Here is a 24,885-nt window from a genome sequence, read left to right on the forward strand (position 1 = left end):
AAGTGTTCTTTGTTTAATTCTTCTCTATTAAAATCTCCTTCACATTTTACCAGAAACTAGTCTTGATGAACAAGTTTCTCAGCTAGAATGATAAGTCAACAGTTAATATCTCTGCTCTTTTATCTTGAGGTAGTTTCTTTCCTTGCTTGCATATGAAATTTCTTGGCTCAAATGTGGCTCAAATTCTGCTGTAATCACAGTAATGATCATAAAAACATCTACTATAACAAAAGGTTTTCAAGCCTAAGGCAGTTCCTTATTTACTATACACTACAATGTAAGGTTCTAACATAACCAAAAAAATTGGGCTAATCTCATAAACATTGCAGAAAATAGGCATGACTTATAATACCACCATAGGAATGGAGCCATGAGACCTGGTAATGACATACATCATCAGATTCCCTGATCAGTTCAGTATCTTCCACTTGTACTACTGCATCAGCACCACAGGGGATTGGAGCACCTGTTGTAACCCGCATGACTTGTCCTGGCATTACTGTCTGAGTCGGCTGGAAATACAAACATGCAAGAAAGAGTCGATTTACTTTACTGCTGCAAAGGAAAAGTCTGCAGGAGATGTGACAGTTTTTGAAACAAACCATAAAAGGAAAATCTTACAGTCTTATTCATTTTGGGAAAATGGAATAAAAGTCACGAACAAATATACTTACACCAAAGAGGCTTTCATTTGACTTAAGTAATGACTTATTTAGATGTCTTTCTTGGTGCCCTGCTTTCCTTTTGAAGAACTACCACTTATATTTGCCACTACTGTCTCTCACTCATTGTGAATTTTCTTAATATATGTAAAGCGATTTTACAGTCTTTAAAAAAATACCATGTAATATGATTTTATGAATGACAATTATGAAAAACCATCATGTTGATCATTTACTGAAGTTCTGATGTTTGAGAAATGTAGTATTTTATTAACCAACGTTTTAGTTAAATAAAGGCAAGCCAGAAAAATTATTTTAATTATTACTCTTGAAAATCTTTATAAAATATATTAGTTCACCTTGCAACTAATAATAAAAGTCTAACAAATGTAAATAAATCATTTAAAAATGATTCCAGTGTCTGTAATGATTTGGGTTAAATATTATATCCAAGATTTTTATTGTTTGAGCTCTCATATGAATGGTATGGGAGACTGACTACAGGACCTACCTTGCACACTTCCTCCCAGCACAGGAAAAATCATATTTCTGTCAGCTCCATCTAACAGGTTTGATCTGGCCTCAGAAGAGTCACTTGTCATGGGCCATGATTTAGGGCAGATTTGGGAAAAGGAATGCTTTAAATTTCCCCAAAAAGAAAATTCTGAGATAACATTAATTCCCCAATAAAAATGATATCTTTCCAAAGACATCTGCTTCTTAGGTATTTAAAATTTTAGGTTACAACATGTAAATATTCTTAACACTACTGAACTGTACACTTAAAAATGGTTAAGATGGTACTTTTTATGTTATACATTTTTTACCACATTAAAAAATATTAGGGAATGATTAAGGAAAAATACCCTTCCACTAGATGTACAATCAAAGTAAAACTGGAAATTTATTTGTTAGAAAAGCCTTAAAAAGCTTATTTCCATAATGTTATTGCTATAAACAATACCATCAATAGCTAATATTTACTGAATACTCAATCTATGCTAGGCAGTGTTAGGTGCATTATTATATTCCAGAATATAAGCCTTATAAAGACAGAAATTTTCATTTTCTGTTTGCCTCTCTAGATCACATCGTTATTTTCCTGTGCTGTGGCCCATAAGGCCAACCTCTATGGACTGTTTCAACCAGGTTCCCATCACTCTGGCTTCTGGTTAGGTTCAGCCAATGGGAGGGGCCAACAAGAGATCAGAGGGTAGGAGAGAGAGAGAAGTACAATTTTTATTCCCCTTGCCCTTTCCCTGCTGGGCTGCAGTTTGGTGATGGGTATGCCATTTCTACTACTGATGCCACAGCTCCTATTAGGTGGACCTCTCTCATAGCTATCAATCTCCCAGGTCTAGGTACTACTCTCTCCCTTTGCCCCTTCAAACCTAGAGGAGGTAATGAAATCTCACTGTTGCTAGTACCTGAGTGCTTCACATTCCTTTGTTAGTTTCCCTTAATCCTGTCTATATCTTGGGTAGAGTCATTTCATTAATCTTTAATCACCCTCTTTCCAGACATATTTATTGCTCTATCATCCCAAAGCCTAGAAAGTGTCTGGCACAAAGTTGGTAGTCAATAAATATTTCCAGAATGAATGAATAAGTATGCATGGTCTCATTACCACAACAACTACATGAACCATGTAATCCTTCTTGGCTTACAACTCCGGTATTCTCACTGATTTTCTCCCACAAGTCACTGGAGAAAGGTTCTTGGGATCAAATCTGGCATTGAACTACATACTTTATATCCCCTTATTATGTTATTTGACAAAAAGACATTTCAGGGCTTCCCTGGTGGTGCAGTGGTTGAGAGTCCGCCTGCCGATGCAGGGGGCACGGCTTCGTGCCCCGGTCCGGGAAGGTCTCACATGCAGCAGAGCGTCTGGGCCCGTGAGCCATGGCCCCTGAGCCTGCGCGTCCGGAGCCTGTGCTCCGCAACGGGAGAAGCCGCGACAGTGAGAGGCCCGCGTACCGCAAGAAAAACAAAACAAAACACATTTCAGGCTTATTTGGAATTGTTACATTCTAATGTAATTTTCTACCAAGATAATGCATAGAATTTAAAAAAAAGCTTAGGGCTCAATGTATTAATTTTTTTTAATTTTTAGTTTTGGCTGCATTGCGTCTTTGTTGCGGTGCGTGGGCTTCTCATTGCAGTGGCTTCTCTTGTTGTGGAGCATGGGCTCTAGGCACGTAGGCTTCAGTAGTTGCAGCACGTGGGCTCAGTAGTTGTGGCTAGCAGGCTCTAGAGTGCAGGCTCAGTAGTTGTGGGGCGTGGGCTTAGTTGCTCTGCGGCATGTGGGATCTCCCTGGACCAGGGCTCGAACCCATGTCCCCTGCATTGGCAGGTGGATTCTTAAGCACTGCGCTACTGGGCAAGTCCTCAATGCATTAATTTTTTTTCAACCCCAGATACTACTTATTATCTGGTGCATCTCTTAATTCACTAAACATGACCATTTTGCAGTGCAGTGATTTCTGATGAAAAGCACTAATGTTTTGATATATGTGTTTTTTAGTAGAGGTGCTAATGTCAAAACTATCTTCTGAGACTGTGCAATAAAAATATTTAATGTAGGTCTAAAGAAGCCCTTTTATTCCCCTGAAAGTGCCTTTTTGGCTAAGGCAGAAAGTGATTCCCAAAGTGAGTTTCAGGGTAGTTGCTTCTTAAGCTGATGTGTGTTAGCCTGGAGCCCTCCCTCAATTTAGTCTGATTCAATGTACCATATTATGTAAATTTACTTTAAGCTTTACTGTGGCTATACCTGTAATTTTCTCTGCTTCTTGGCTTAAACCAACTTTAAAGAAGTGTTTCTGTGTGGCTGCTAAATAAAAAATTTGGCTCCTCTCCAAAACCAGTAATTCTAAATGGTAGGTGAAGGATTCCCACCAGCTCACTTATATTAAATCTAATGTAAAAGATATTACTGGATATATAAAGACATTTATATATCTACTTAGAGTAGACATATAAACTGGAATTGAATTGAATCAACTGGAAAAACTCTAGCAATAAATGAAGTACTTCCTTTAGACTGTTAAGACTACCAACTCTTTTATTTTTATTGATATAGGTACCTTATATACTTTATATAAAGTAAAAACTATAAAAATCTTGATTTTTCCTTAATAGAGATATTGAGTTGGATTTTTTGAACTTTGTCCAATGATAGCACTTTATAATTACACAACTGAAACTGAAAGTGTCCAATGCTAACCAATAGGACCAAACTATAAGTGATTTAAGGTTAAGTATTTTGGTACACCAATAAACCATGTTGTAAATAACTGTCTCAGTGTATGCAATGGTCCCCTAGTGCTCAAGTGTATTTACTTTCAATAAGTGAGCAATTTGGCTCTTGCAAGATCCCTGAGATTGCTGTAAAGAGTGTATGTATATGATACATCAGTTATAGATAAAGTACATCACAGGTAACTTGAGGAAAAACCCTGTTTTCTTATATAGTTTTGATCTTTTTTCCCATCAAAATTTTATGAGAACTTACAAGAAGTTGGCAATTTTTTAATTTCACAACTCTTCTTGTGCTCCTTGTTATCAGTTGGAAGTCTTAACTAGTAAATAAAGTTTAAGGGTCCATAAGGCTCTTAACAATCTGCTATCTATGCCTAAGTATTCTAGGCTGTAACTACCACAAACTATTTGCAATTTCCTAATACCATGCAATTTTTCAAACACCACAGGGTCTTGACTTATACTGTTCTTTCTGCTTGGAATGTTCCTTTCTCATTTCTGTTTCTGTTTTTGTAAAACTCTCTTAGGCCCAGCTCCAATGTCATCTGCCTAGCCCTTCTAGGACAAAATGCTCAACCTCTCTACTGTGCTCCATAGCACATGACTGAGAGCATTAGTTTAACACTTAATATATTGTATTATATTTAGTTGTTTATACTCTGTCTCCTCCACTATATGTAAACTGTTAAGAGTAGTAATCATGTATTAATCTATTTTATATTCCTAGAACCTAGTACAGTGCTTCTTGGTACAGACAGTAGGTATGTTTGATAAATATTGGATAGACTCAGTTGAAGATCAGAGAAGTACTCCTTGAATAATTGATATTTTGGGGCTTTGTTTAAAAAAATGGATGCTTTGTATGCCCACTGCTGATGGATACACATACTAAGAGGTCAAGTAAGTTATGAGGTCATAATGAAAGTTATTTATAAAAAAGCGACCTAGGTCTAGTTGTTCTTTTTGTCAGGAAAACAGTCATGAAGAGCAAAACCAGCCTGTGCACAGCATGGACAAGGATCTAATTACTACAGGGCCAGGCTTAGCTTCAGAGACCTGTACACAGTACTCCTCAATGCTTGGATGTAGAGGTGAGGCAGCTAGGGTTACCACCATTGGCACCATCCTTCTCCTATATACTTCCTCAACCCCTCTCTATTTTTAGCACATATGGGAGTACATGTTAAGGCGTGGGATATAGCTTTTGCTCAAACTGCCCTATTTATTTATTTATTTCCTCCTTTATTTTATTTATTTATTTATTTTTTGCAGTACGCGGGCCTCTCACTATTGTGGCCTCTCCCGTTGCAGAGCACAGGCTCCAGACGCGCAGGCTCAGCGGCCATGGCTCACGGGCCCAGCCGCTTCGTGGCATGTGGGATCTTCCCGGACCGGGTCACGAACCCGTGTCCCCTGCATCGGCAGGCGGACTCTCAACCACTGCGCCACCAGGGAAGCCCCCGTCCTTTATTTTTATATAATCCTTATGAGTGTTTGGTGGTAGCAGAAAAGTGCGTTGGTCTTCCCTTTGCCTCTAGTCAATAAGGAAGGTGCTCTTTTAACCAACTTTCAAAACTCACTGGATTAACATATGTTCTCTATTTCCTATTGAACGTAATGGTGCCTACAGACACTTTGTTTGAAACTGTTAGACTCTTCTCTTGTACACCTAAGATTCAACCGAGTTTGCTCCCAAACTTGTTTGTACCAGTTTGTGGCAATAGTTGCTACTGAATTAAGTTATTTAAATAAATATTACATAAACCAATGATATATGAGTGTAAAAGGAGTTATTTTTTTCCTATAAAAATTAAGTTAAACCTTTGGAAAAACTCATTTAAAAAAGGCTGCTAAAAAGAACTGATGTCAAATTAGGTATGGGTGAAGCAACTGTAAAAAAAATTATAAAAGTGTAATAAAAATCTAGAAGGATTGTATACTTAGATACTTTGCAAAGGCCTTAAATTTTTTTCTACTTTAAAGAAACTAAAACTTGAAATCACATATAATGCCTTTTGGGTATAAGAGAAGTTCAAATAGCAGATACTTATTAAAAGAAAAGCCTTAGGGCTTCCCTGGTGGTGCAGTGGTTGAGAGTCCACCTGCCAATGCAGAGGAGCGGGTTCGTGCCCCGGTCCGGGAAGATCCCACATGCCGCAGTGTGACTAGGCCCGTGAGCCATGGCTGCTGAGCCTGCCCGTCCGGAGCCTGTGCTCCGCAACGGGAGAGGCCACAACAGTGAGAGGCCCGCGTACTGCAAAAAAAAAAAAAAAAAAAAAGCCTAGCTCTCCATCAAATTACTGACACATAAATGTTCATTTATTTAACTTACATTTATATTTATTTTAAAAGTAAAAGATAATTTCCCACTTGTAACTTATTTCCAATTAAATGACCAATTACTGGTATCCAAAGCATTAATTAAGAGGACTTCTGTTGTACTTCGACCATGGCCCATTAGTGCTTCGATTCTATTAAGAAATACCTGTTCTCTGGTTAGCTCCCTGATGAGAAAAATTAATCAAAATGATTAGCTAGAAAGATTAAATAATCTGCTTCTTCTAAATTTCCCTGTATGTAACACGAGTCAGGGAAAACTCTGCGAAGACCACTTAGAAATTTTAGCTCTATTCAAACATTAATGTTTATACCAGAAGAAAGATTCATCCAATCACAGGGCTGGAAAAGGCTTGTGGGGCATGTCATCTGAGACATACCAGTAACATCATGCTGTATATTAATAGATGCAGATTCTTTCAGTTAAGAAATAATTCATTTGGTTCTTTCTCATGGGAACCATCCTTTCATCTCTTTGATAACCTGTCTAATCCTTCTCTAAGATTTCCATTATAACAATGGCAGAAGTCTAGAATTAGAAGCCCAAAGTCCATGAAACTAAAATCTTTAGGGTCTTTCAGGCTTATGAATCTCACCTGTTCACCAGCTTGGGATTCCCCAATGATGAAACGATCTCCTGGGCCATCGGCAGCTGTGAGATGAACAGAACCAAGAACAATCATCAGAATGGACCTATAGCAAAGAATAAGAACCTAGTGTTGGAATTCTAAAACTTGACTCAAATGATCAGATAAGGCTTCAGGAAAGTGGAATACTTTTCTGATCTCCTAGTTTAGAAAAGGGCTTTGTTATTACTAGTTTGATCTTCGGTATCCACAACTCACAAGAACCAACAGAAGTGGTCCAGATTGTGCCTTTTCTTGGTGTCTCTGGAGATAGTTTTCTTGTTGTTCCATAATTTCCACTCTTGCACTTTTTAATAGGAAGTTCTTTTAGCCTATTGTCCTAAATAAATGGGCATGTATGCGTTATATGTGTGTACACACTCATGGAGACACATGTATGAAGTAGCAAGTGAAGTAGGAAGAACATACATTCTTTTCTTCATTTGACACTTGAAGGAAATGAGTTACAGAATGAAGAAACTCAGGTAGAAAAGGTTCAGTACCTTTAACAAGTTCTGGCTAGTGGTAGAGCTAGGACTAAAACCCCAGTCCCTGAATTTCCAATACAGTATTTTTTTTTTATGATGGATCAAAATTCTGTTTCTAAATCAAAATACACAGGCAGTGCTGCATCACAATTCCCATTGACTGTTTATTTTTAAATTGGAAGAAACACTTTCAGACTTGAGACGGAAAAAACTTCTCATCCAATTTTTTTCTATATACAGTATAGTAATGGCTGGATGAAAAAATATTCCTGGAGATAAATGTATTCAAAAGGGTTTTCTTCACATGCAATTGGATTTCAGACCAATACTATTGGCAAGGCAATGCATACCAAATGAGTTTCATGATCATGACCATTATCTCCTTGTAATCAGCATACAGCAAGGGTTTGGGGGCACATACACAGCAAAGATAACACTATTTATATGAATATTTGAATCATATTTGCAGTCATGTTGATAAATAATAAAAAGTATTTTCCCTCTTTTAGAGAGGATATATAAAATTTATTGTTTCTTGGACTTCCCTGGTGGCGCAAGTTAAGAATCCACCTGCCAATGTAGGGGATGCAGGTTCGAGCCCTCGTCCAGGAAGAGCCCACATACTGTGGAGCGGCTAAGCCCAGTGCGCCATAACTACTGAATCTGTGCTCTGGAGCCCGTGAGCCACAACTACTGAAGCCTGTGAGTCACAACTACTGAAGCCCGTGCGCCTAGAGCCTCTGCTCGGCAACAAGAGAAGCCACTGCAATGAGGAGCCTATGCACCGCAAGGAAGAGTAGCCCCCGCTCGTTGCAACTAGAGAAAAGCCCGTGCACAACAACAAAGACCCAAAGCAGCCAAAAATAAATAAATAAATAAATAAATTTAAAAAAGAAAGAAAGAAAGCCAGATATAAGAGAATCCATGTAGCCTGATTACATTTATTTTTTAAAAAAATTATTGTTTCTTTATGTGACTACAAAGTAGTATTTTTTCTGAAGCCTTATATATACAATACCGTTTATAATAAGTCACTATTTTGCACAGCTGGCTTTGGTTAACCTGATGTGAAGAGGAATAAAAATTAACATTGGGTGTCTTCTACTTACTAGATGTTGTATCTTGTGCTTTTTAGACATTGTCTCAATTAATAAACTCTTGGCTTTCTGGTGTTTTTTTGGAATGCTATTGTATTTTCAGTGTTCACTTGTAAGAAAGAGAATACTGTAGTTTTCCTGCAATGGTATTCTTATGCTGCTTTCATGGGTTCTTTTTTCTTTCCTCTTTTTTTTTTAATGAAACAATTTAGAACAGACATAGAAATCACTGCTTCAACAATTATCAACATTTTACCAATTTTGTTTCATCTGCCCCCACACTTATTTTTGCAGTATTTTAATCATAATTTTCTTACTGTAGAAAATTAAAAAGTCAATTATCTTTCAGAGTTCTGTACTAACTGCATCTCAAAACTGAATAAACTTAGTTTTGATTATTTCTCTGCTAGAGATATTACCAGCTTTCCACCTCCCATAAGCAACCTAGATGTTTTCTCTTTTTACTTCTTGCTCAAGGGAAAATTAGCATGGTTTTAGAGTAAAAGCTGAATCTGAATCCTGGTTCTGCCTATTATTAGCCTCAGGACTTTCAGCAAATTACTAAAACTTTCTCTAACCTTCAGTTTGCTTGTTGATAAAAATGGGAATAACCATACTTTAAAAATAATATCATTTAAGGCTTTTTATTCCTTTCATTCATTCACTAAATTTCTACTGAGGTCTTCTGTGCTCTTAGTGTTATATTAGATGCTGGGACAGAGTAGAGAGTAAAACTAGATATTGTTTCTATTCTAATGCAGTGTCAGTCTGTTGCAATGTTTTTCACACTCTAGATCACAAATACAGGTGGGCTGTAAAATCATCTTGTAAAGAAAAAGAACAGAAAATATATCTCATCACGCATGGTAAAGGTGAAAATTGTGTCAAGAAACTTATTTTTGTTTATATATATGCATGCATATATATTTATATGCATTGTATATGTTATATATGTATGTGTATATCATTGGTTTGTGATGTCTAATGTATTAATGTGTGTTTTTCTATGGGTGTGGTGAAAACAAAACTCTTAAAGCCACCGATGTGAGGGAGATAGATACTAATCAAATAGTCACATTAACAAACATATAAATTTGTATATAAATACAAATTAAGAAAACCATTCTAAAGGAAAGGAACACGGTTTTATGAGAGCATACACTGAAAGTACCTGAACTACACTGGAGGGTCAGGGAAAGACACCCTGATAAAAGAATTTATGATTTGAATATGAAGGATGAGGAAGAGCTAAGTAGGCAAAAATATGTGGGGATGGGGGAGAGGGAGAGGGAAAAGGAGAAGGAGAGATAGGGTGGGGGGAAGAGGGAGAGATGGGGAGAGAGGGAGAGATGGAGGGAGAGGGAGAGAGACAGAGAGGAAATGAAAATGCTTCATCTATAGATATTCACCTAAAGAAAACAGTATGTGTAAAGGCTCTGGTTCACGTCCTCCCTCTATCTTATAGTCTAGCTACTCTCAGGAGTACCTGAGAATACCAAGATGACTCATATTTCAGCTCCATAACATATGCTACTCTCACTGCTTGGAGTGTCCTTTTCTTTTCCCTGCCTTCTGGTTAAAGACTTCTTAGCTTTTAAGACTCAGCTCAAGTGTCACCTTCTCCAGGAAGTCATATCTGACTTCCTTTCCCTCAAGAGTCACCTACTTCTTCTTTTGTTTCCACAGTGTATTCCTGAAATAACTCTAATTATGGCTTCCTGATGTATTTGTAACCATTTGCTTATTTGTCTCAGGGAAATTCCTAGTACCTGCTGAATAATAGGTATTCAATAAATGTTCAATATACGAAGTATTCGAAAGTTCAAGAAACGAATGAGTGTGGCTCCTAAGAATCTTTGTAGAAAGATGCATGCATGAATGAACAATAAATAATATTTTCCACTGCAAAATGCTGTATTTTGAATGCATTCCATTTTCTGCTGGTTCATGTATATTGTTTTCTTCAAAATACGAGTCAACAGTCACCATCTTTAGAATGTTCAGAAAGACTGCTCTGCTTAATTCTATATAACTTAGATTATGTCTAGCACAGTGCCTAGTTCATCACTGATGCTCAGTAAATATTTGATAAAACAAAGAAATCAATTTGGCACTTCCATAATACTTAGGTGGGAAGTTTGTAAACTGTCTTATACACATTAGTATTGTGCTTTGTAAATTTTCTTAAATAATTTTATAAATGTGTGGTAGGTAGGGATCACTTCCTTTATTTCTTTTTTGAAACCCTCTGCTCTTCAGTCTTCCTCTTGTCTCCTGTTCCCCACACATGCAAATATACATACACTCAAAATGCTCATATCACTGTTCTGCACAAATGCTCCAAACAAATGTCATTATATAATGAGTGGCTAGAGATAATCCGGGGCAAGGTTGATATAGAGTGTCAGGGAGGCCAACAACTGAAAGAGCCTTTAAATGATTCTAAGAAGCAAGATGATTTGTTGCCAAGGAAGGTACACTGACTGGGGAGAGAATATATCTCACTTTAACTATGTTCTCCACTTTGCTCTGAAAATTTCCACCTGGGAAACATGCTAGATAAGGAAGGCTCAGTCAGCCAACATTATAGAAAGTCCCTGGTACCAACGGAGGAGTCATTTTTACCATTTCCCTTATAACAGTGCTTCTTAACCCTTAATGTGCATAGAAATCACCTGGAGATCTTAAAATACAGATTCTGATTCAGTAGGTCTGGGACAGGCCCTGAGGTTCTACGTTTCTAACAAGCTGATGCTTATGCAGCTGGTTCATGGACTACCCCTTCTGAGGAGCAGAGCACTGTAAGATTGAACGGAATACAGACAAATTCAGACTAAGAGAAAACTTAAGAAATAAAAAATCAGTGAACTACAACGGAAGTCCTGATTTTACATCAACACCAAGGCTAACTATTTATTATAAAGACAGAAAAGTAACGATCAATCTACCTAGCTTACCGATATTTATTTTAAAATATCTATTAAAGAGACAGGTAAAAGAAAAGTTGCCATTTTCAAGATGAATTCTACCAGCTTGGGTGGGAGGGGGCAGAAGTGGAGGTACAGTGGCAGATGAAGCTAAAGCTTAGAAAGAAATTAAGTAAGCCACAGTACGCCATTAGAAAAGATGGATGGATTCCAAGGATTTCTGAAAAGGCTTAGACTCTTTCCCCCCACTAATTCTGGCATTTCTATTAATAAGTTTTCTTTTCTGTTTTGTAACTGTAGAATTTAATTTGAAGGAAGAGATAAAAGCAATACAAACCAAATCCTAACAGCAAATGCACTGTATAATGCTTAATGCTAGACCGTGAAACTGCTCCCACTTCCACCTTTTTAATGTCCAGAAAACACTTTTAGTCTTTATTTGAAGATTTCTGATTATATCATTTGATATAAAATTGATACCATTAGATAACTATTCATTGTGGCAATGTATAGAAAATCCTCAAGCCATTTGCCCTAGAATTATCCCTCATTTTCATTTTCCAGCCATGTGGGAGCTCTCTTGAAATCCTTTATAGCTATTCACTTATTTTCAATAACAAAAGCCTCATCGTTTCCATGTTAGGACTGAATAAACAGAGGCCATAGATAGCATAACTTTCAGAGGTCCTAGGCACCTCTATTCTTCAATAGAGGAATAAGGCAGAAGGACTAATATTCTGTTTATCTCTAATTATAGAACCAAACTGTCTAAGACTGGATGATAGGCAACAGGGTAATAGTATTGATATTTATGTGTATACTAAAATTAACATTGTAGCATGAGTTTGGAGTGGTGGCAAGGGTAGGTGACAAGACTAGCACAACAGGATTAATACTTGCTGCAGTTATACTGAGGGATTAAATCAGGTGAGTTGTTTGGAATTTTAAATCTGCTGCCTGGAAAGCAGGGAGCAAGGAGTAGAACAGATGAATGAGAAGGCATTTTGTATTCTTTACCATCATCTTCCAGGAGAAAAATGCCCATATATTGTTAGTATTGAGAAAAGATATATTATTTCCTTAAATACATTATTTTAAGCTTTTGGGGATTAACTTAATTATTCAAAATTATCTCTCTGCTCACATGAGTAATACTCCTATATCATAAGGCTTTCTTTTTCATCCAAAGTGTCCTACAGTGGAAGGCCACTGGCTGTCAAATGAGTTGGAAAACCAGCTATGGCCAAACAGGATTTAAATGGACAAAACAGAAACTCTAAAACATTACTTTTGTGACAGAATAAGAAATAGCTCAAAATCAAAAAGGTTATACCGAATTTTAGTATGCATTTTAATACACTGGAAGGAAGTACAACAAAATGTTAATAGTAGCTAGACAGTGAGATGATGGGTTAAAATGTTCTTTTTGATTTTCTGTATTTTCCATAAGCATGTATTTAATCAGAATGTATAAAAGAAAAAGCTTTAATATTTATTTAACCTAAATGGCAAGGATTTCTCTTAATATAATTTTCCAGAATTGTTTGTTGCACATGGTTCTCAAAATAATTACTGGCTTGTTTATAATTTTCCCTTTTCTTAAATAATCCCAAAACTAATTCTGAAGTGATAAGCCTTTCAAATTGAACATTTTCAAGAGAGTGAATTTGGTATTCTGAGATATTTTTACCTTTATTAACATCTAAGAAGCAATTGTGAGACAATGGGCACCCACATCTCTATAGGAGCGTGTGAATGCATCCAGAAGGTGGTTGGCTTAATCAGTGTGAAGGGAGAAATAACTCCTCAAAAATACGAATAAAACTATTGTATTGCTTCTAACTGGTAAATGCTACTTTCATTTTCTTTTCTCTTCTTTCATCATTCAAATTCATTCCCTCCTGAATGTAGTTTTAGGTTTATTAGTTTACATCATCATCACTTGATTCCTATCTTCTTTATACTCTATTCTTTCTTATTTTTTAAAAGCTGTTCCTATTTCTTTAGCTATTTGTTACTGTCTTGATTTTTCAACCCACATACCTTAAAGCAAGTGATCCTCCAACTGGTTTGGAGTTTTATCCCACATGTTTCTGAAGGATACTGGCTAATGCTTAGTGATCCAGAGCAAGTTAGCAACCTCTTTACACCTAGAGGGTTAGCAATGCTCACAGGTGCCACTGGTTATTACTGGAAGGCCTAAGGCAAAGGCAGAGGAGAAGAAAAACAAGGAGAATAAAGGGAGTGGGGAGAAAGGAGTGGGAGTAAAGGAAGAAGGGGTGGAGAGAAGAAGGTATACAAAGTAGAGAGGTAGAGAGCCACAACAATAGCCTCAAGGATATTTACCAAAACACTGCCTGGGGTTGGTATTATAACACAGAAAAGACTAAGACCATGCCTTTTTGTTCACTGATGACTTCTGCTGCCTTAATTATGTTGATCATAATTAACCAGTCATTCCTACTTTGAAATTTAACCATATCCATGATGGTTATCTGTTATGTCTCTGTTATACATTCCACATCTTAGAGAACTAGCAATGTTTCACAGGAAAGAAATAATGTGAATTAGCTGCATGGTGGATTATCTGTTGAACATTTTATACCGTGAGATGTCATTTTAAATGTTTGTGTGTGTGTGTGCTTGCGTATGTGTGTGAAATAACTAAAAACAACACCACTCTAAAACAAAATAAATGATATACTAAATGGTAATTTTATATATAAATTTCTTTGATAGAATCTACAGTTGCAGAAAGGCTCTTTCCTGGCTCACATGGGCTAACTAGAAAAGCTAAGAGCAATAGTTTCTTTTTATTGAGCGGCTGCTACCTCATCTAAAAATCACAGAACAACTTTCTGTTTCAGAATAATTCTGCCTAATATAATTTATTTTCTCACTTTCTCTTACTTTACATTACCGAGAATATAAAAAATAGACTTTCTTGTCCTTTTGGTGTTTCATCTGCTGTAGTTGTTTGTTCTACTCTGGAAGTAAGAATTCATCATTTCATAGCAATCCAATATGGCTACCAATTATAAGTTCAAACAGAATTTACATTTTAGAGGGAATAAGAAACAAGAGCCAGTGAGGCTATCAGAAGACTAAAATAAATTTCTTTCTGGATAATATTCATTATAATAAACACTATAGAATAAATGAATTTGGAAGAGAAAACATAGGAGGCATTGGGGATTTGTTATTTATATTTTCAGAAATACTCTAATTTGTGAGATAGAGCTGAATGAGGTGCATTTAAGACAGTTTCCTGAGAAAGAATACACTAGTAGGAATTAATCTCTCCACCATTTTATGAGAATAACAGTTAGATAAATGTTATCCTTTTTTCAGAGATGGTTTAAGAAAATGTGATAATTATAATAAAAAAATAAAAAATAATAATAGTAATAATAGGTACTATTATTATACATTAAAAAAATGATTGAGTGCTTTTTTGGTGTGTGTATGTTTGCCATATACTTTAAGGCCTTCTACAGTCTCACTTAATTCTCACAATAACCTGTTGGGATAAATACTGTTATAATTATCACCATTTTATAGATGAGGAAACCAAGCCTCAAAAAGTTTAAGTGATTTGCTCAAACTTACATAGATGGAACTGGTGCTAGAACCCAGATCACTCTTACTTTGTTATCACTCACTTTTTTATCACTCAAAGTCCATAATCTTAACCATTTGTTCTACTGTCTCCAACAGAGAAAGATACTGCTAAGATATGGCAATGGAACACGGAGGAGGTCAATGAATGTATTTAATTACAAGAAAGAAGAAATTATTTTAATAGCTAGATAGAGTAAAAAAAAATCCAAAACCAAAAAATCAAGTAAGGGACTCCATAAATGACCATCAAAAAGGAATTGGCCTTCTTAACAGCTCTGATAAACTGGGAAATGTTTTTAGGCATTTCTTCAATGATACCAGCCTTGAGTTAATAACCAATAATAGTTTCTAAGCAATTCAGCTGCATTTTCATTTTGGGTTCTTTCGTAGATTGGACTTCAGGCAGGCAAATGCTATTTAGTATTTGCTTTTGAGCTTCATGCAATCCCAGGCAACTCTACAGGCATGAGCTGCTGGTACCATCTGGGGCTTCAGAGCCTTGAAATATGGAATCTTCTAGGGAATTAGAGGTTTCCCTCATGCTTGCTTTCTATGAAGCCCTTATTGATGTTTGAGTTTAAAGCAGGAGAAAAAAAATTCCCCACTTTATCCCTGTGTTGGGAGTTTGCTCTTCTTTCTTGGACCATACAGATGTTTTCAACTAGAAAACATTTGGACTTCCAGACCAAGACTGTCTGCCATCTGGTATGTGTAGAGGCCGAAAGAATAAATCATGATACAGTGTCTTTATCAACCTCTACATATTTATCTGTAAGTAAGAATTTTCAAGTAACTATAGTACTGTCACTGAAAAGTTTTAATCAAGTTTGTGCTGGAAAATATATAGGTGTAGGTTAACATTGTTATCTGTGAATAAAATTATTTTGACAGCCAAGGGGAAAATAGATGTAATAGTCATTAGGTACCTGGGCTTAGCCAAAAATCTGAAAAAAAAACCCAAATTACAATGTGAGTATGTTGATACTCAAGAAAACCAAAATATTTACCTCGGACAGCATAGCCATCTTTTACTGATGCTGGGAACGGGGGTAGGTTGTCTTTTGCATATACATCTTGAGCAAGGACTCGCCCCATTCCATCTGTAAGAGAAAAGAAGGAAAATATCGATGTTAAGTGCAGTGGGTTAAACAGGTAGTCCTAAACAAGATGGACATAGGTACTTGTCTGACAAGGCTTGTATAAGCGCTCAGTCAGATCTCCTGATTTCTATCCCAAGGAATAGGCGACAGAAGGAAGAGATGCATCCTAGTGTCTGAAATGAAAGATTAAGATTCAGTCAATTAATAGCAATGCTTCCAGGGATTATTTGAATATGAGTAGCTACACAGTCATCAAAGATGTGTTCAAGTTGATGTGTCATTAATCCTTTAACAATCCAAAGATGATTTTCTTTAAAAAGTAAATTCTTAAACAGTCATAGACATTGACCCAGTAATTTCACTTCTAGAAATCTATCTTAAGAAAATGGATAAATCTTTCTGTACATGTTTATTTCAGAGTTGCTTACATTAGTGAGAAATGGAAAGAAATCAAAAGTTTAACAATACATAAATTTAAACAATGATGTATCCTTATGATAAAATATTATACAGGCTAAAGTAATATTTATGAAAAATATTCACTGACACAGGAAAATTCTTATGATATACATTTTAAAAACATGCAGAACTGTATATACAATGTATAATCCTAACTATGTTAAGATATATGTATATAGAGCAATAGAAAAAGATGGGAAAGGCATACATGAAAATATAAAGTATTTGTTTACTGCAGTATGTTAGAATTATGTATAATTTTATACCCTTTGCTATAATTTTCTGAAAATTTCCAAGTTTTCTACAATGATCACATGTAATTTTTAGAGCTTTTTTTCCTTTAGAAGAGAAAAGTAAAGAAAAGAAAGGAGCTTCCTTATTATTCTATTTAACTTTAGCCAAAATTCTGGCTTTATTAACCTAAAAAAAATTAGTGACTATAAGAAGAGCACCATTGATCTATTGTGTGAAGTGACTATTCAAACCACTATTCATCCACTCTGGATGACAATCACATTTGGTTACAGCTCAGAAGTTTGATTTAGTGCCAAAAAGAATAAAAGTTTCAAGAGTCATGACCAATTCCTTAAATCCTCTAGTCAGAATCTGTCCTTATTATTATTATTACTATTGTTATTATTCTAAAGAAGTAACAGAATAATTAATAGGAGATAGAGAAGGAAGAAGAGGAGAAGGAAAAAAAATCAAGCTTCTCTCCAAAGACTGTAAGTAATATAGAACTTGATTTACATAAGATGTTTGTATAGATTTAGAAAATTCCATTGTTTCCAGAGCTGGATGAGTCTTTTTTTGTTTGTTTCTTTTTTGTTTTTAGCTTTGTCCTTCTTAGCCACCTAGAGCCTCTGGTTTCTAGATTCCAGGACAAAGAAGTAAGGACAGACAGATTATAAATTTTGTACTCTGATCCACAGTGATAGTGATAGTGACTCTTTCTTTTTAAGGAAAGTGACACCTGAATTGGAAGGGAGAACTTCTTAGCAGATTCTAGCTGTAGGTACTCCCAGGAGGTTGAAACTATTCTGTAGCTATGGACCATACTTTGTAAGACCAGGGAAGTGGTAGGACCAGAGGGTCTGGTTTGTATTCACATATACAACATTAACTCCCAAATGAACCTGAAGCTATAAGGCAGTCTCTGGTACTGAGCCCCATGACATCTGTCCAGGGTCACAATAAACTACCTGGGGTAGCTCCTTATCTGAAACTATTCTGGTCAGGTGTGCCGAATGAAAATATAAGTGTTATGCCAGTTCAGATGCTAAGAGAATAATTTTCTGGGATTTGGAATAGCTCAGTAACAGTGGTTAATAATCAAATATAGCACCAGAGCTGAGTTTTTCTGGCAGCTGGTGCGGTTAATCTAGTAAATGTTTATATAGCATTTTATAAGTTACTAACTAATATCATATACATATATAATCTCATTTAATCCTTAAAAAATCTAGTAAAGCATTATTATATTCATTTTACAGATGAAAAAAGAGAAATTTAAACAGGGTAAGTAACTTATCCAAGGTCATGTATTTCACAGGTGGCTAAGGTAGGACTGAAATTTAGATCTTAGAGCATCAATCATTATTACAATGGCAATAGCTACATACTCTCCACGTACAGCTCTTCCTCTGTTTCTCTGACGTTTAAAAAAGCTACAAGGTGATTCCTCAAAAAATTAAACATAGAATTACCATATAATCCAGCAATTCCACTTCTAGGTGTATATTCAAAAGAATTAACAGCAGAGACTTGAACAGATATTTGTGCACTATTTTTATAGCAGCATTATTCACAATACAGTAGTCAAAAAGTGGAAGTAACCCAAGTGACTACTGACAGATGAATGGATAAACAAAATGTAGTATGTACATTTAAGAATATTATTCAGCCTTAAAAAGGAAGGAAATTCTGACATATGCCATAATATGAATGAAACTTGAAGACATTATAAAATAAGTGAAAATAAGTGAAATAAGCCAGTCACAAAAGGAGAAATATTGTATGATTCCACTTATATGAGGTAATCAGAATATTCAAAATCAAAATCATAGTATCAAAAAGTAGAATGGTGGTTGCCATGGGTTGGGGAGAGGGAGGAATAGGAAGTTATTTTTTAATGAGTATGGAGTTTCAGTGTGGGGAGATGAAAAAGTTTTGGAGATGGATGGTAATGATAGCTGCAGAATAATGTAAATGTATTTAATGTCACTGAACTGTACGGTTAAACACAATTAAAATGGTAAATCTTATTTTATGTATGTGTTACCACCATCACAAAAACTACAAAGAACTGATGGCATCAACAGCTAGCACATGTTATTTTTCCTTCCTAAGTCCTTGCCAGTAGCCCAAGAGAAGTGATACATGCTCATGATGGCTCTTTTTATTCCTGTATTCCAGAAAGAAAGAGGTTGAATGTTTAGTATGCTAAGTATGAAAGACTATTGATACTGACAGTTGTAGATATCGTAGTGGCTTAACATAAGTTAACTAAGTTCTCATTGACAGCCAATTTAGAGAAAAGAGTATCAGCTGACTTGATTTCTCCCTTTAATGCCTGAGTTACTCATATATCTTACTGTGCAATTCCACTCTGGAGGGTTCCTAAGGTATAGAGTCTACTCAATCATAATTTGACAAAATTAGATTCTGGAAACTAAAGTAAAAACTCTGTTCCGTAAGTTTCCAATAATAATTGACCCCCTACCCCCAGCCTACCATACACATAAACACTAAGAAATAGCCCTCAAATCTGAGGAGGCTCAAATAATAACTCTGGATTGAGAAGATGTACATATGACAAGAATAAGTGAGTTTATTTATTTATTGAATTATAGTTGCTTTAAATGTTCTATAAGTTACAGGTGTACAATATAGTGGTTTGCAATTTTTAAAGGTTATACTCTCTTTATAGTTATTACAAAATATTGGCTATATTCTCCGTGTTGTATAATATATGATTGTAGCTTATTTTATACCTAATAATTTGTACCTCTTACTCCCCTACCCCTAACTTGCCCCTTCCTTCTTTCCTCCCCACCCTGGTAACCTCTAGCTTGTTCTCTACATCTGTGAGTCTGCTTCTTTTTTATTATATTCACTAATTTGTTGTATTTCTTAGATGCTGCATATAAGTGATATCATACAGTATTTGTCTTTCCTAACTTACTTCACTTAGCATAATGCCCTCCAAGTCTATTCATGTTGCTGCAAATGGCAAAATTTCATTCTTTTTTTATGGCTGAGTAGTGGTCCAGTGTGTGTGTGTGTGTGTGTGTGTGTGTGTGTGTGTATGTGTGTGTGTGTGTGTGTGTAACATCTTCTTTATCTGTTCATCTCCTGATGGACAGTTAGGCCGCTTCCATATCTTGGCAATCATATATAATGCTGTCATGAACACTGGGGTGCATGTATCTTTTCGAATTTGTGTTTTTGCTTTTTTGGATATATACCCAGGAGTGAAATTGCTGGGTCATATGGTAGTTCTGTTTTTAGTTTTTTGAGAAACTTCCATTCTATTTTCCACAGAGGCTGTACCAATTTACATTCCCACCAACAGTGGACGAGGAGGTTCCCTTTTCTTTACATCCTATAAGCAAGTTATTTAAATGCTACAATCTATCCAAGCTTCATTAGGCTACAAAATAATACACAGATCCTATTTTAAGAATTCTGTAGTGCTAGCATAAGACTTGCCTAGCGTAATTTGAAAATGTTTATACTGAGATTGAACTTTATTTTTGACAAGTGTCCAGTTTCTGACACAAAGAATGATTTGCCACATCTTAAACATGGTGGGCTTTTTCTTATTTCTATGCCATTGCAAATAATGTTGCCTTGGACAGCAATACCTTTTTTCCTTCTTCTTTTCTCCCCCTAGTGAATCTTAGGCAACATTTAAGTTTCAGCTCAGATGTCATGTCTTTGGCCTTCTGTCTCTAAACAGGAAAAGTTAGTTCATTGACCAATTTATTTATCCATTCATCAAACACTGGGAACCTACTATATGCTAGACACTGGGGACAAAAATATTAGTAAGACCTGGCTGATTTCCTCAAGGAATTCACATGTAACGGTGCATGTGAGAGAGGGGGATATGGAAAAATAAAAATATGATTACAAGATAGTATGATATGGACAGTGACAGATATATGATCAGGGCAATATCGGAAGCATACAGAAAAAAACACCTAACCAACAATTTGTGGAACATCAAGAAAATCTTCCTAGATGAGGTATCTATGCTGAGTTTCACAGTTTGAAGTAAGAACCAAGTAGCAGAAAGGAGGGGACATTTTAGACAACGGAAGCAGGATCGAGGGAGTTTAAACTTAATCTTATGAAAATGGGAATCCAATGTAGGATTTTTAAGCAGAGTAATGACTTCAAGTTAACCTCCCAGCAGTGTTTAAGTCTCTTCAGAGATAATGGAACGTTTTATGAACTTGCCTAGTGACAAGATACAGAATAGTTTGGAGGGATTGTACTTAGTCTTCATATTCTTAAAACATTTGTATCCATCTGTTATGGTACACTTTCCACATTACATTACGGTTGTTTGTGAAACTATCTTGACTTCTCCATCAGGTTGCGAATTCCTTGTTGTCACAGCATATCTCATCCATCATTGTATCCCCAGTACCAAGCACAGTGCTTGATACTTAAAAGGCACCCAGTAAATGTTTGTTGAATGACTGAGTCAATGATTGAGTACATTAATGATTAGAACTAAGGAGGGAAAGAAATGTCAGGTAAATAGAGAAAAAGGTCATATCAATCAAATACAACCAACTTCAACCAGAGAGTACATAAAATGGAGAAGGACATCTTGCTAACTCCTACTCTCATTATTTCCCACTTAGACTCCTCTAAGCAAGTCATTTTTTGTGTGTGTAATGGATGCTCACCTCCATGCTTACAGTCATGACTTTCCTAAACCTGGACTATCATCTTTCTTTTTGTTATCAATAAATGTCTATCACCTATTTCAAGACCCCATTTAAGACAGTAGGTTCTCCTTGATTATTGCCCCTCTGATTACTACTCTTGTATATTCAGTTAGTAATATATCAGCAAGTATTTGCAAAATTGTGTGTAAGAGTTCTCAAGGTGGTGAGTGTGACAAAAGTGTGTGTTTGGTTTCTTAAGATTCTGAAGAAAGAGAACTGTATTTTTCATTTATGGTTAATCAAAGCAACAAACACAGGTTATATTTAAAATGACTTATAGCAGCCTAGGCTTCCAGAGGAGTCTCTGCTATTACTTAAATTCAGTTCTTCTTAAAAGGCAAGGACAAATCCAAGAGAAATGAAAACATATGTCCATGCAAAAACCTGTACACAAATACTAATTGCAGCAGTATTCATTAACAGTCAAAAGATGGAAACAATCCAACAGTCCATCAATTGATGAATGGATAAATAAAACATGGTATATACATAAAATGAAATATTACTTGGCCATAAAAAGGAGTGAGGTATTAATGGGAACTATAAAACATTGCTGAAAAGAAATTATAAAGAAGATACAAATAAATGGAAAGACATCCTTTGTTCATGGATTGAAAGACATAATATTCTTAGTGCCCATGCCATCTAAAACCACCTATGGATTCAATGTAATCTCAATAAAAATGCAAATGGCATTTTTTGCAGAAATAGAAAAATTCATCCTAAAATTCATATGGAATCTCAAGAGACCCCGAGCAGCCAAAACGATTATAAAGAAAGCAAAGTTGTAAGACTCACACTTCCTGATTTTATAACATATTACAAAGCTACAGTAAGAAAAACAGAGTGGCACTAGCATAAAGACAGACAAATAGACTAATGGTTTGATAGTTAACTTTATGTGTCATCTTCACTGGCCATGAGATACCTAGATTAAATATTATTTCTGGGTGTGTCTGTGAGAGTTTTTCCAGATGAGATTAGTATTTGAATTGGTGGAATCAATAAAGTATATTGCCCTCCCCATTGTGGGTGGCATCATTCTATCCACTGGGCATCTGAATAGAACAAAAAGGTGGAGGAAAAAAATTGTCCCTTTTGCTTTCTGCCTGCCTGTTTGACCTGGGACGTTGGTCTTCTCTTGCCCTTGGATGGGCTTTATATCAACTCCCTTGGTTTGCAGCCTTTTGGACTTGGACTGGAATTATAACACCAGCTTTCCTGGGTCGCCAGCTTGCAGATGGCAAATCATGGGACTTCTCAGCCTCCATAATCATGTGAGTCAATTCCTCATAATAAATCTCTTCCTATATATATTCTGTTGGTTCTGTTTCTCTGGAGAACTCTGTCTAATACAAACGGAATAGAATAGAGAGCACAGAAATAAACACTCATGTATATGGTCAAATGACCTTTGACAAGGATATCAAGACCACTCAACAGGGAAAAGATAACCTTTTCAAAAAATGATGTTGGGAAAACTGGATAGCCACATTTGAAAGAATGAAGCTGGACTCTTTTATCTTCCACCATATACAAAACTTAACTCAAAAAAGATTAAAGACCTAAATGTAAAACCAACGACTATAAAACTCTTAGAAGAAAACACTGAGGAAAGGTTTCATGACATTGGATTTGGCAATGATTTCTTGAATATGACAACAAAAGCACAGGCAACTAAAGCAAAACTAGACACAGGGGACAACATCAAACTTAAAAACTCTTGTGCATCAAAGGATACTATCAACAGAGTGAAAAGGCAAACTTCAAAATGGGAGAAATATCTGCAAATCATATATCTGATAAGGGGTTAATCTCCTGAATACATAAAGAAATCCTACAACTCAAAAACAAACAGATCTAATAACCCAATTAAAAATGGGAAAGGCACCAGGAATAGGAGCCCCCAGAGCACTTGGCTTTGAAGGCCAGTGGGGCTTGATTGCAGGAGCTCCACAGGATTGGGAGAAATAGAGACTTCACTCTTTTTTTTCTAATACATCTTTATTGGAGTATAATTGCTTTACAGTGTTGTGTTAGAGAGACTTCACTCTTAAAGGGCACACACAAAATCTCACACACACCAGGACTAAAGGCAAAAGCAGTAATTTGATAGGAACCTGAGCCAGACGTACCTGCTGGTCTTGGAAGGTATCCTGGGGAGGCAAGGGGTGACTATAGCCCACCTTGGGGACAGAGACACTGGTGGAGGACATATCGGGGAGGATTCATCTGTGTGAGCTCTCCTGGAGGCTGACATTTTGCCACCAAGACCTGGCCCCACCAACAGCATGTAGGCTCCAGTGCTGGGATGCCTCAGGCCAAACAACAAACTGGATAGGGACACAGCTGCACCCATCAGCAGACAGGCTGCCTAAAGACTTCCTGAGCCCACAGCCACCTCTAGACACGTCCCTAAGCATGGCTCTGCCCCCCAGAAGACCAAGACCCAGCTCCAGCCATCAGGGGGCAGGCACCAACTCTTCCTGCCAGGAAGCCTGCACAAGCCTCTAGACAATCCTCATCTACCAGGGGACAGACACCAGAGGCAAGAAAACTACAGTCCTGCAGCCTGCATATCGAGTCCAAGAACAAAGGCCAGATACAGACCAGCTGGCCCCTGGCCCTTGGGTGACAAGAAGGGAGTGCACTGCTGGGACACATAGGACATCTCCTACCGAGGGCCACTTCTCAAAGGTCAAGAAACGTAACCAATCTACCACATATATAAAAATACAAATAGCAATTTAGACAAAATGAAGCAACAGAGGAAGATGTTTCAGACAAAGGAACAAGATAAAACCCCAGAAGAAGCACTAAGTGATGTGGAGAGAGTCAATCTACCCGAGAAAGTGTTCATGGTAATCATCGTAAAGATGACCAAAGAAGAGTTAACACCCATCCTTCTGAAGCTATTCCAAAAATTGCAGAGGAAGGAACACTTCCGAACTCATTCTATGAGGCCACCATAACCTTGATACCAAAACCACACAAAGATATCACAAAAAAAGAAAATTACAGGCCGATATCACTGATGCACATAGATGCAGAAATCCTCAAGAAAATACTAGCAAACTGACTCCAACAATACATTAAAAGGATCATACACCATGATCAAGTGGGATTTATCCCAGGGATGCAAGGATTTTTCAATATCTGCAAATCAATCAATGTGATACACCACATTAACAAAGTGAAGAATAAAAACCATATGATTATCTCAACAGATGCAGAAAAAAGCTTTTGATAAAATTCACCATCCATTTATGATAAAAACTCCAGAAGTGGGCACAGAGGGAACATACCTCAATATAATAAAGGCCATCTATGAGAAACCCACAGC

General features: G+C 36.4%; 1 protein-coding gene across 15 annotated transcripts in view; it reads right to left on the reverse strand.

The window, feature by feature from the left end:
- GPHN (gephyrin) overlaps positions 1-24,885 on the reverse strand; it is a 617,199-nt gene that overhangs the window by 87,074 nt on the left and 505,240 nt on the right. For all 15 annotated transcript variants that reach the window (XR_013827354.1, XR_013827355.1, XM_079915075.1 and 12 more), the window contains 3 exons: positions 16,027-16,119; positions 6,857-6,912; positions 393-512 (listed from right to left, as the gene is read on the reverse strand). Coding sequence is in view for 13 of the 15 variants with exons in the window: in XM_079915075.1 (XP_079771201.1) it covers positions 393-512; positions 6,857-6,912; positions 16,027-16,119 (269 nt within the window). In the remaining 2 variants the exon portion in view is untranslated. The remainder of the gene's footprint in view (positions 1-392; positions 513-6,856; positions 6,913-16,026; positions 16,120-24,885) is intronic.

The sequence above is a fragment of the Stenella coeruleoalba genome (assembly GCF_951394435.1).
Source record: "Stenella coeruleoalba genome assembly, chromosome: 2".
In the NCBI taxonomy this organism is placed as follows: Eukaryota; Metazoa; Chordata; class Mammalia; order Artiodactyla; family Delphinidae; genus Stenella; species Stenella coeruleoalba.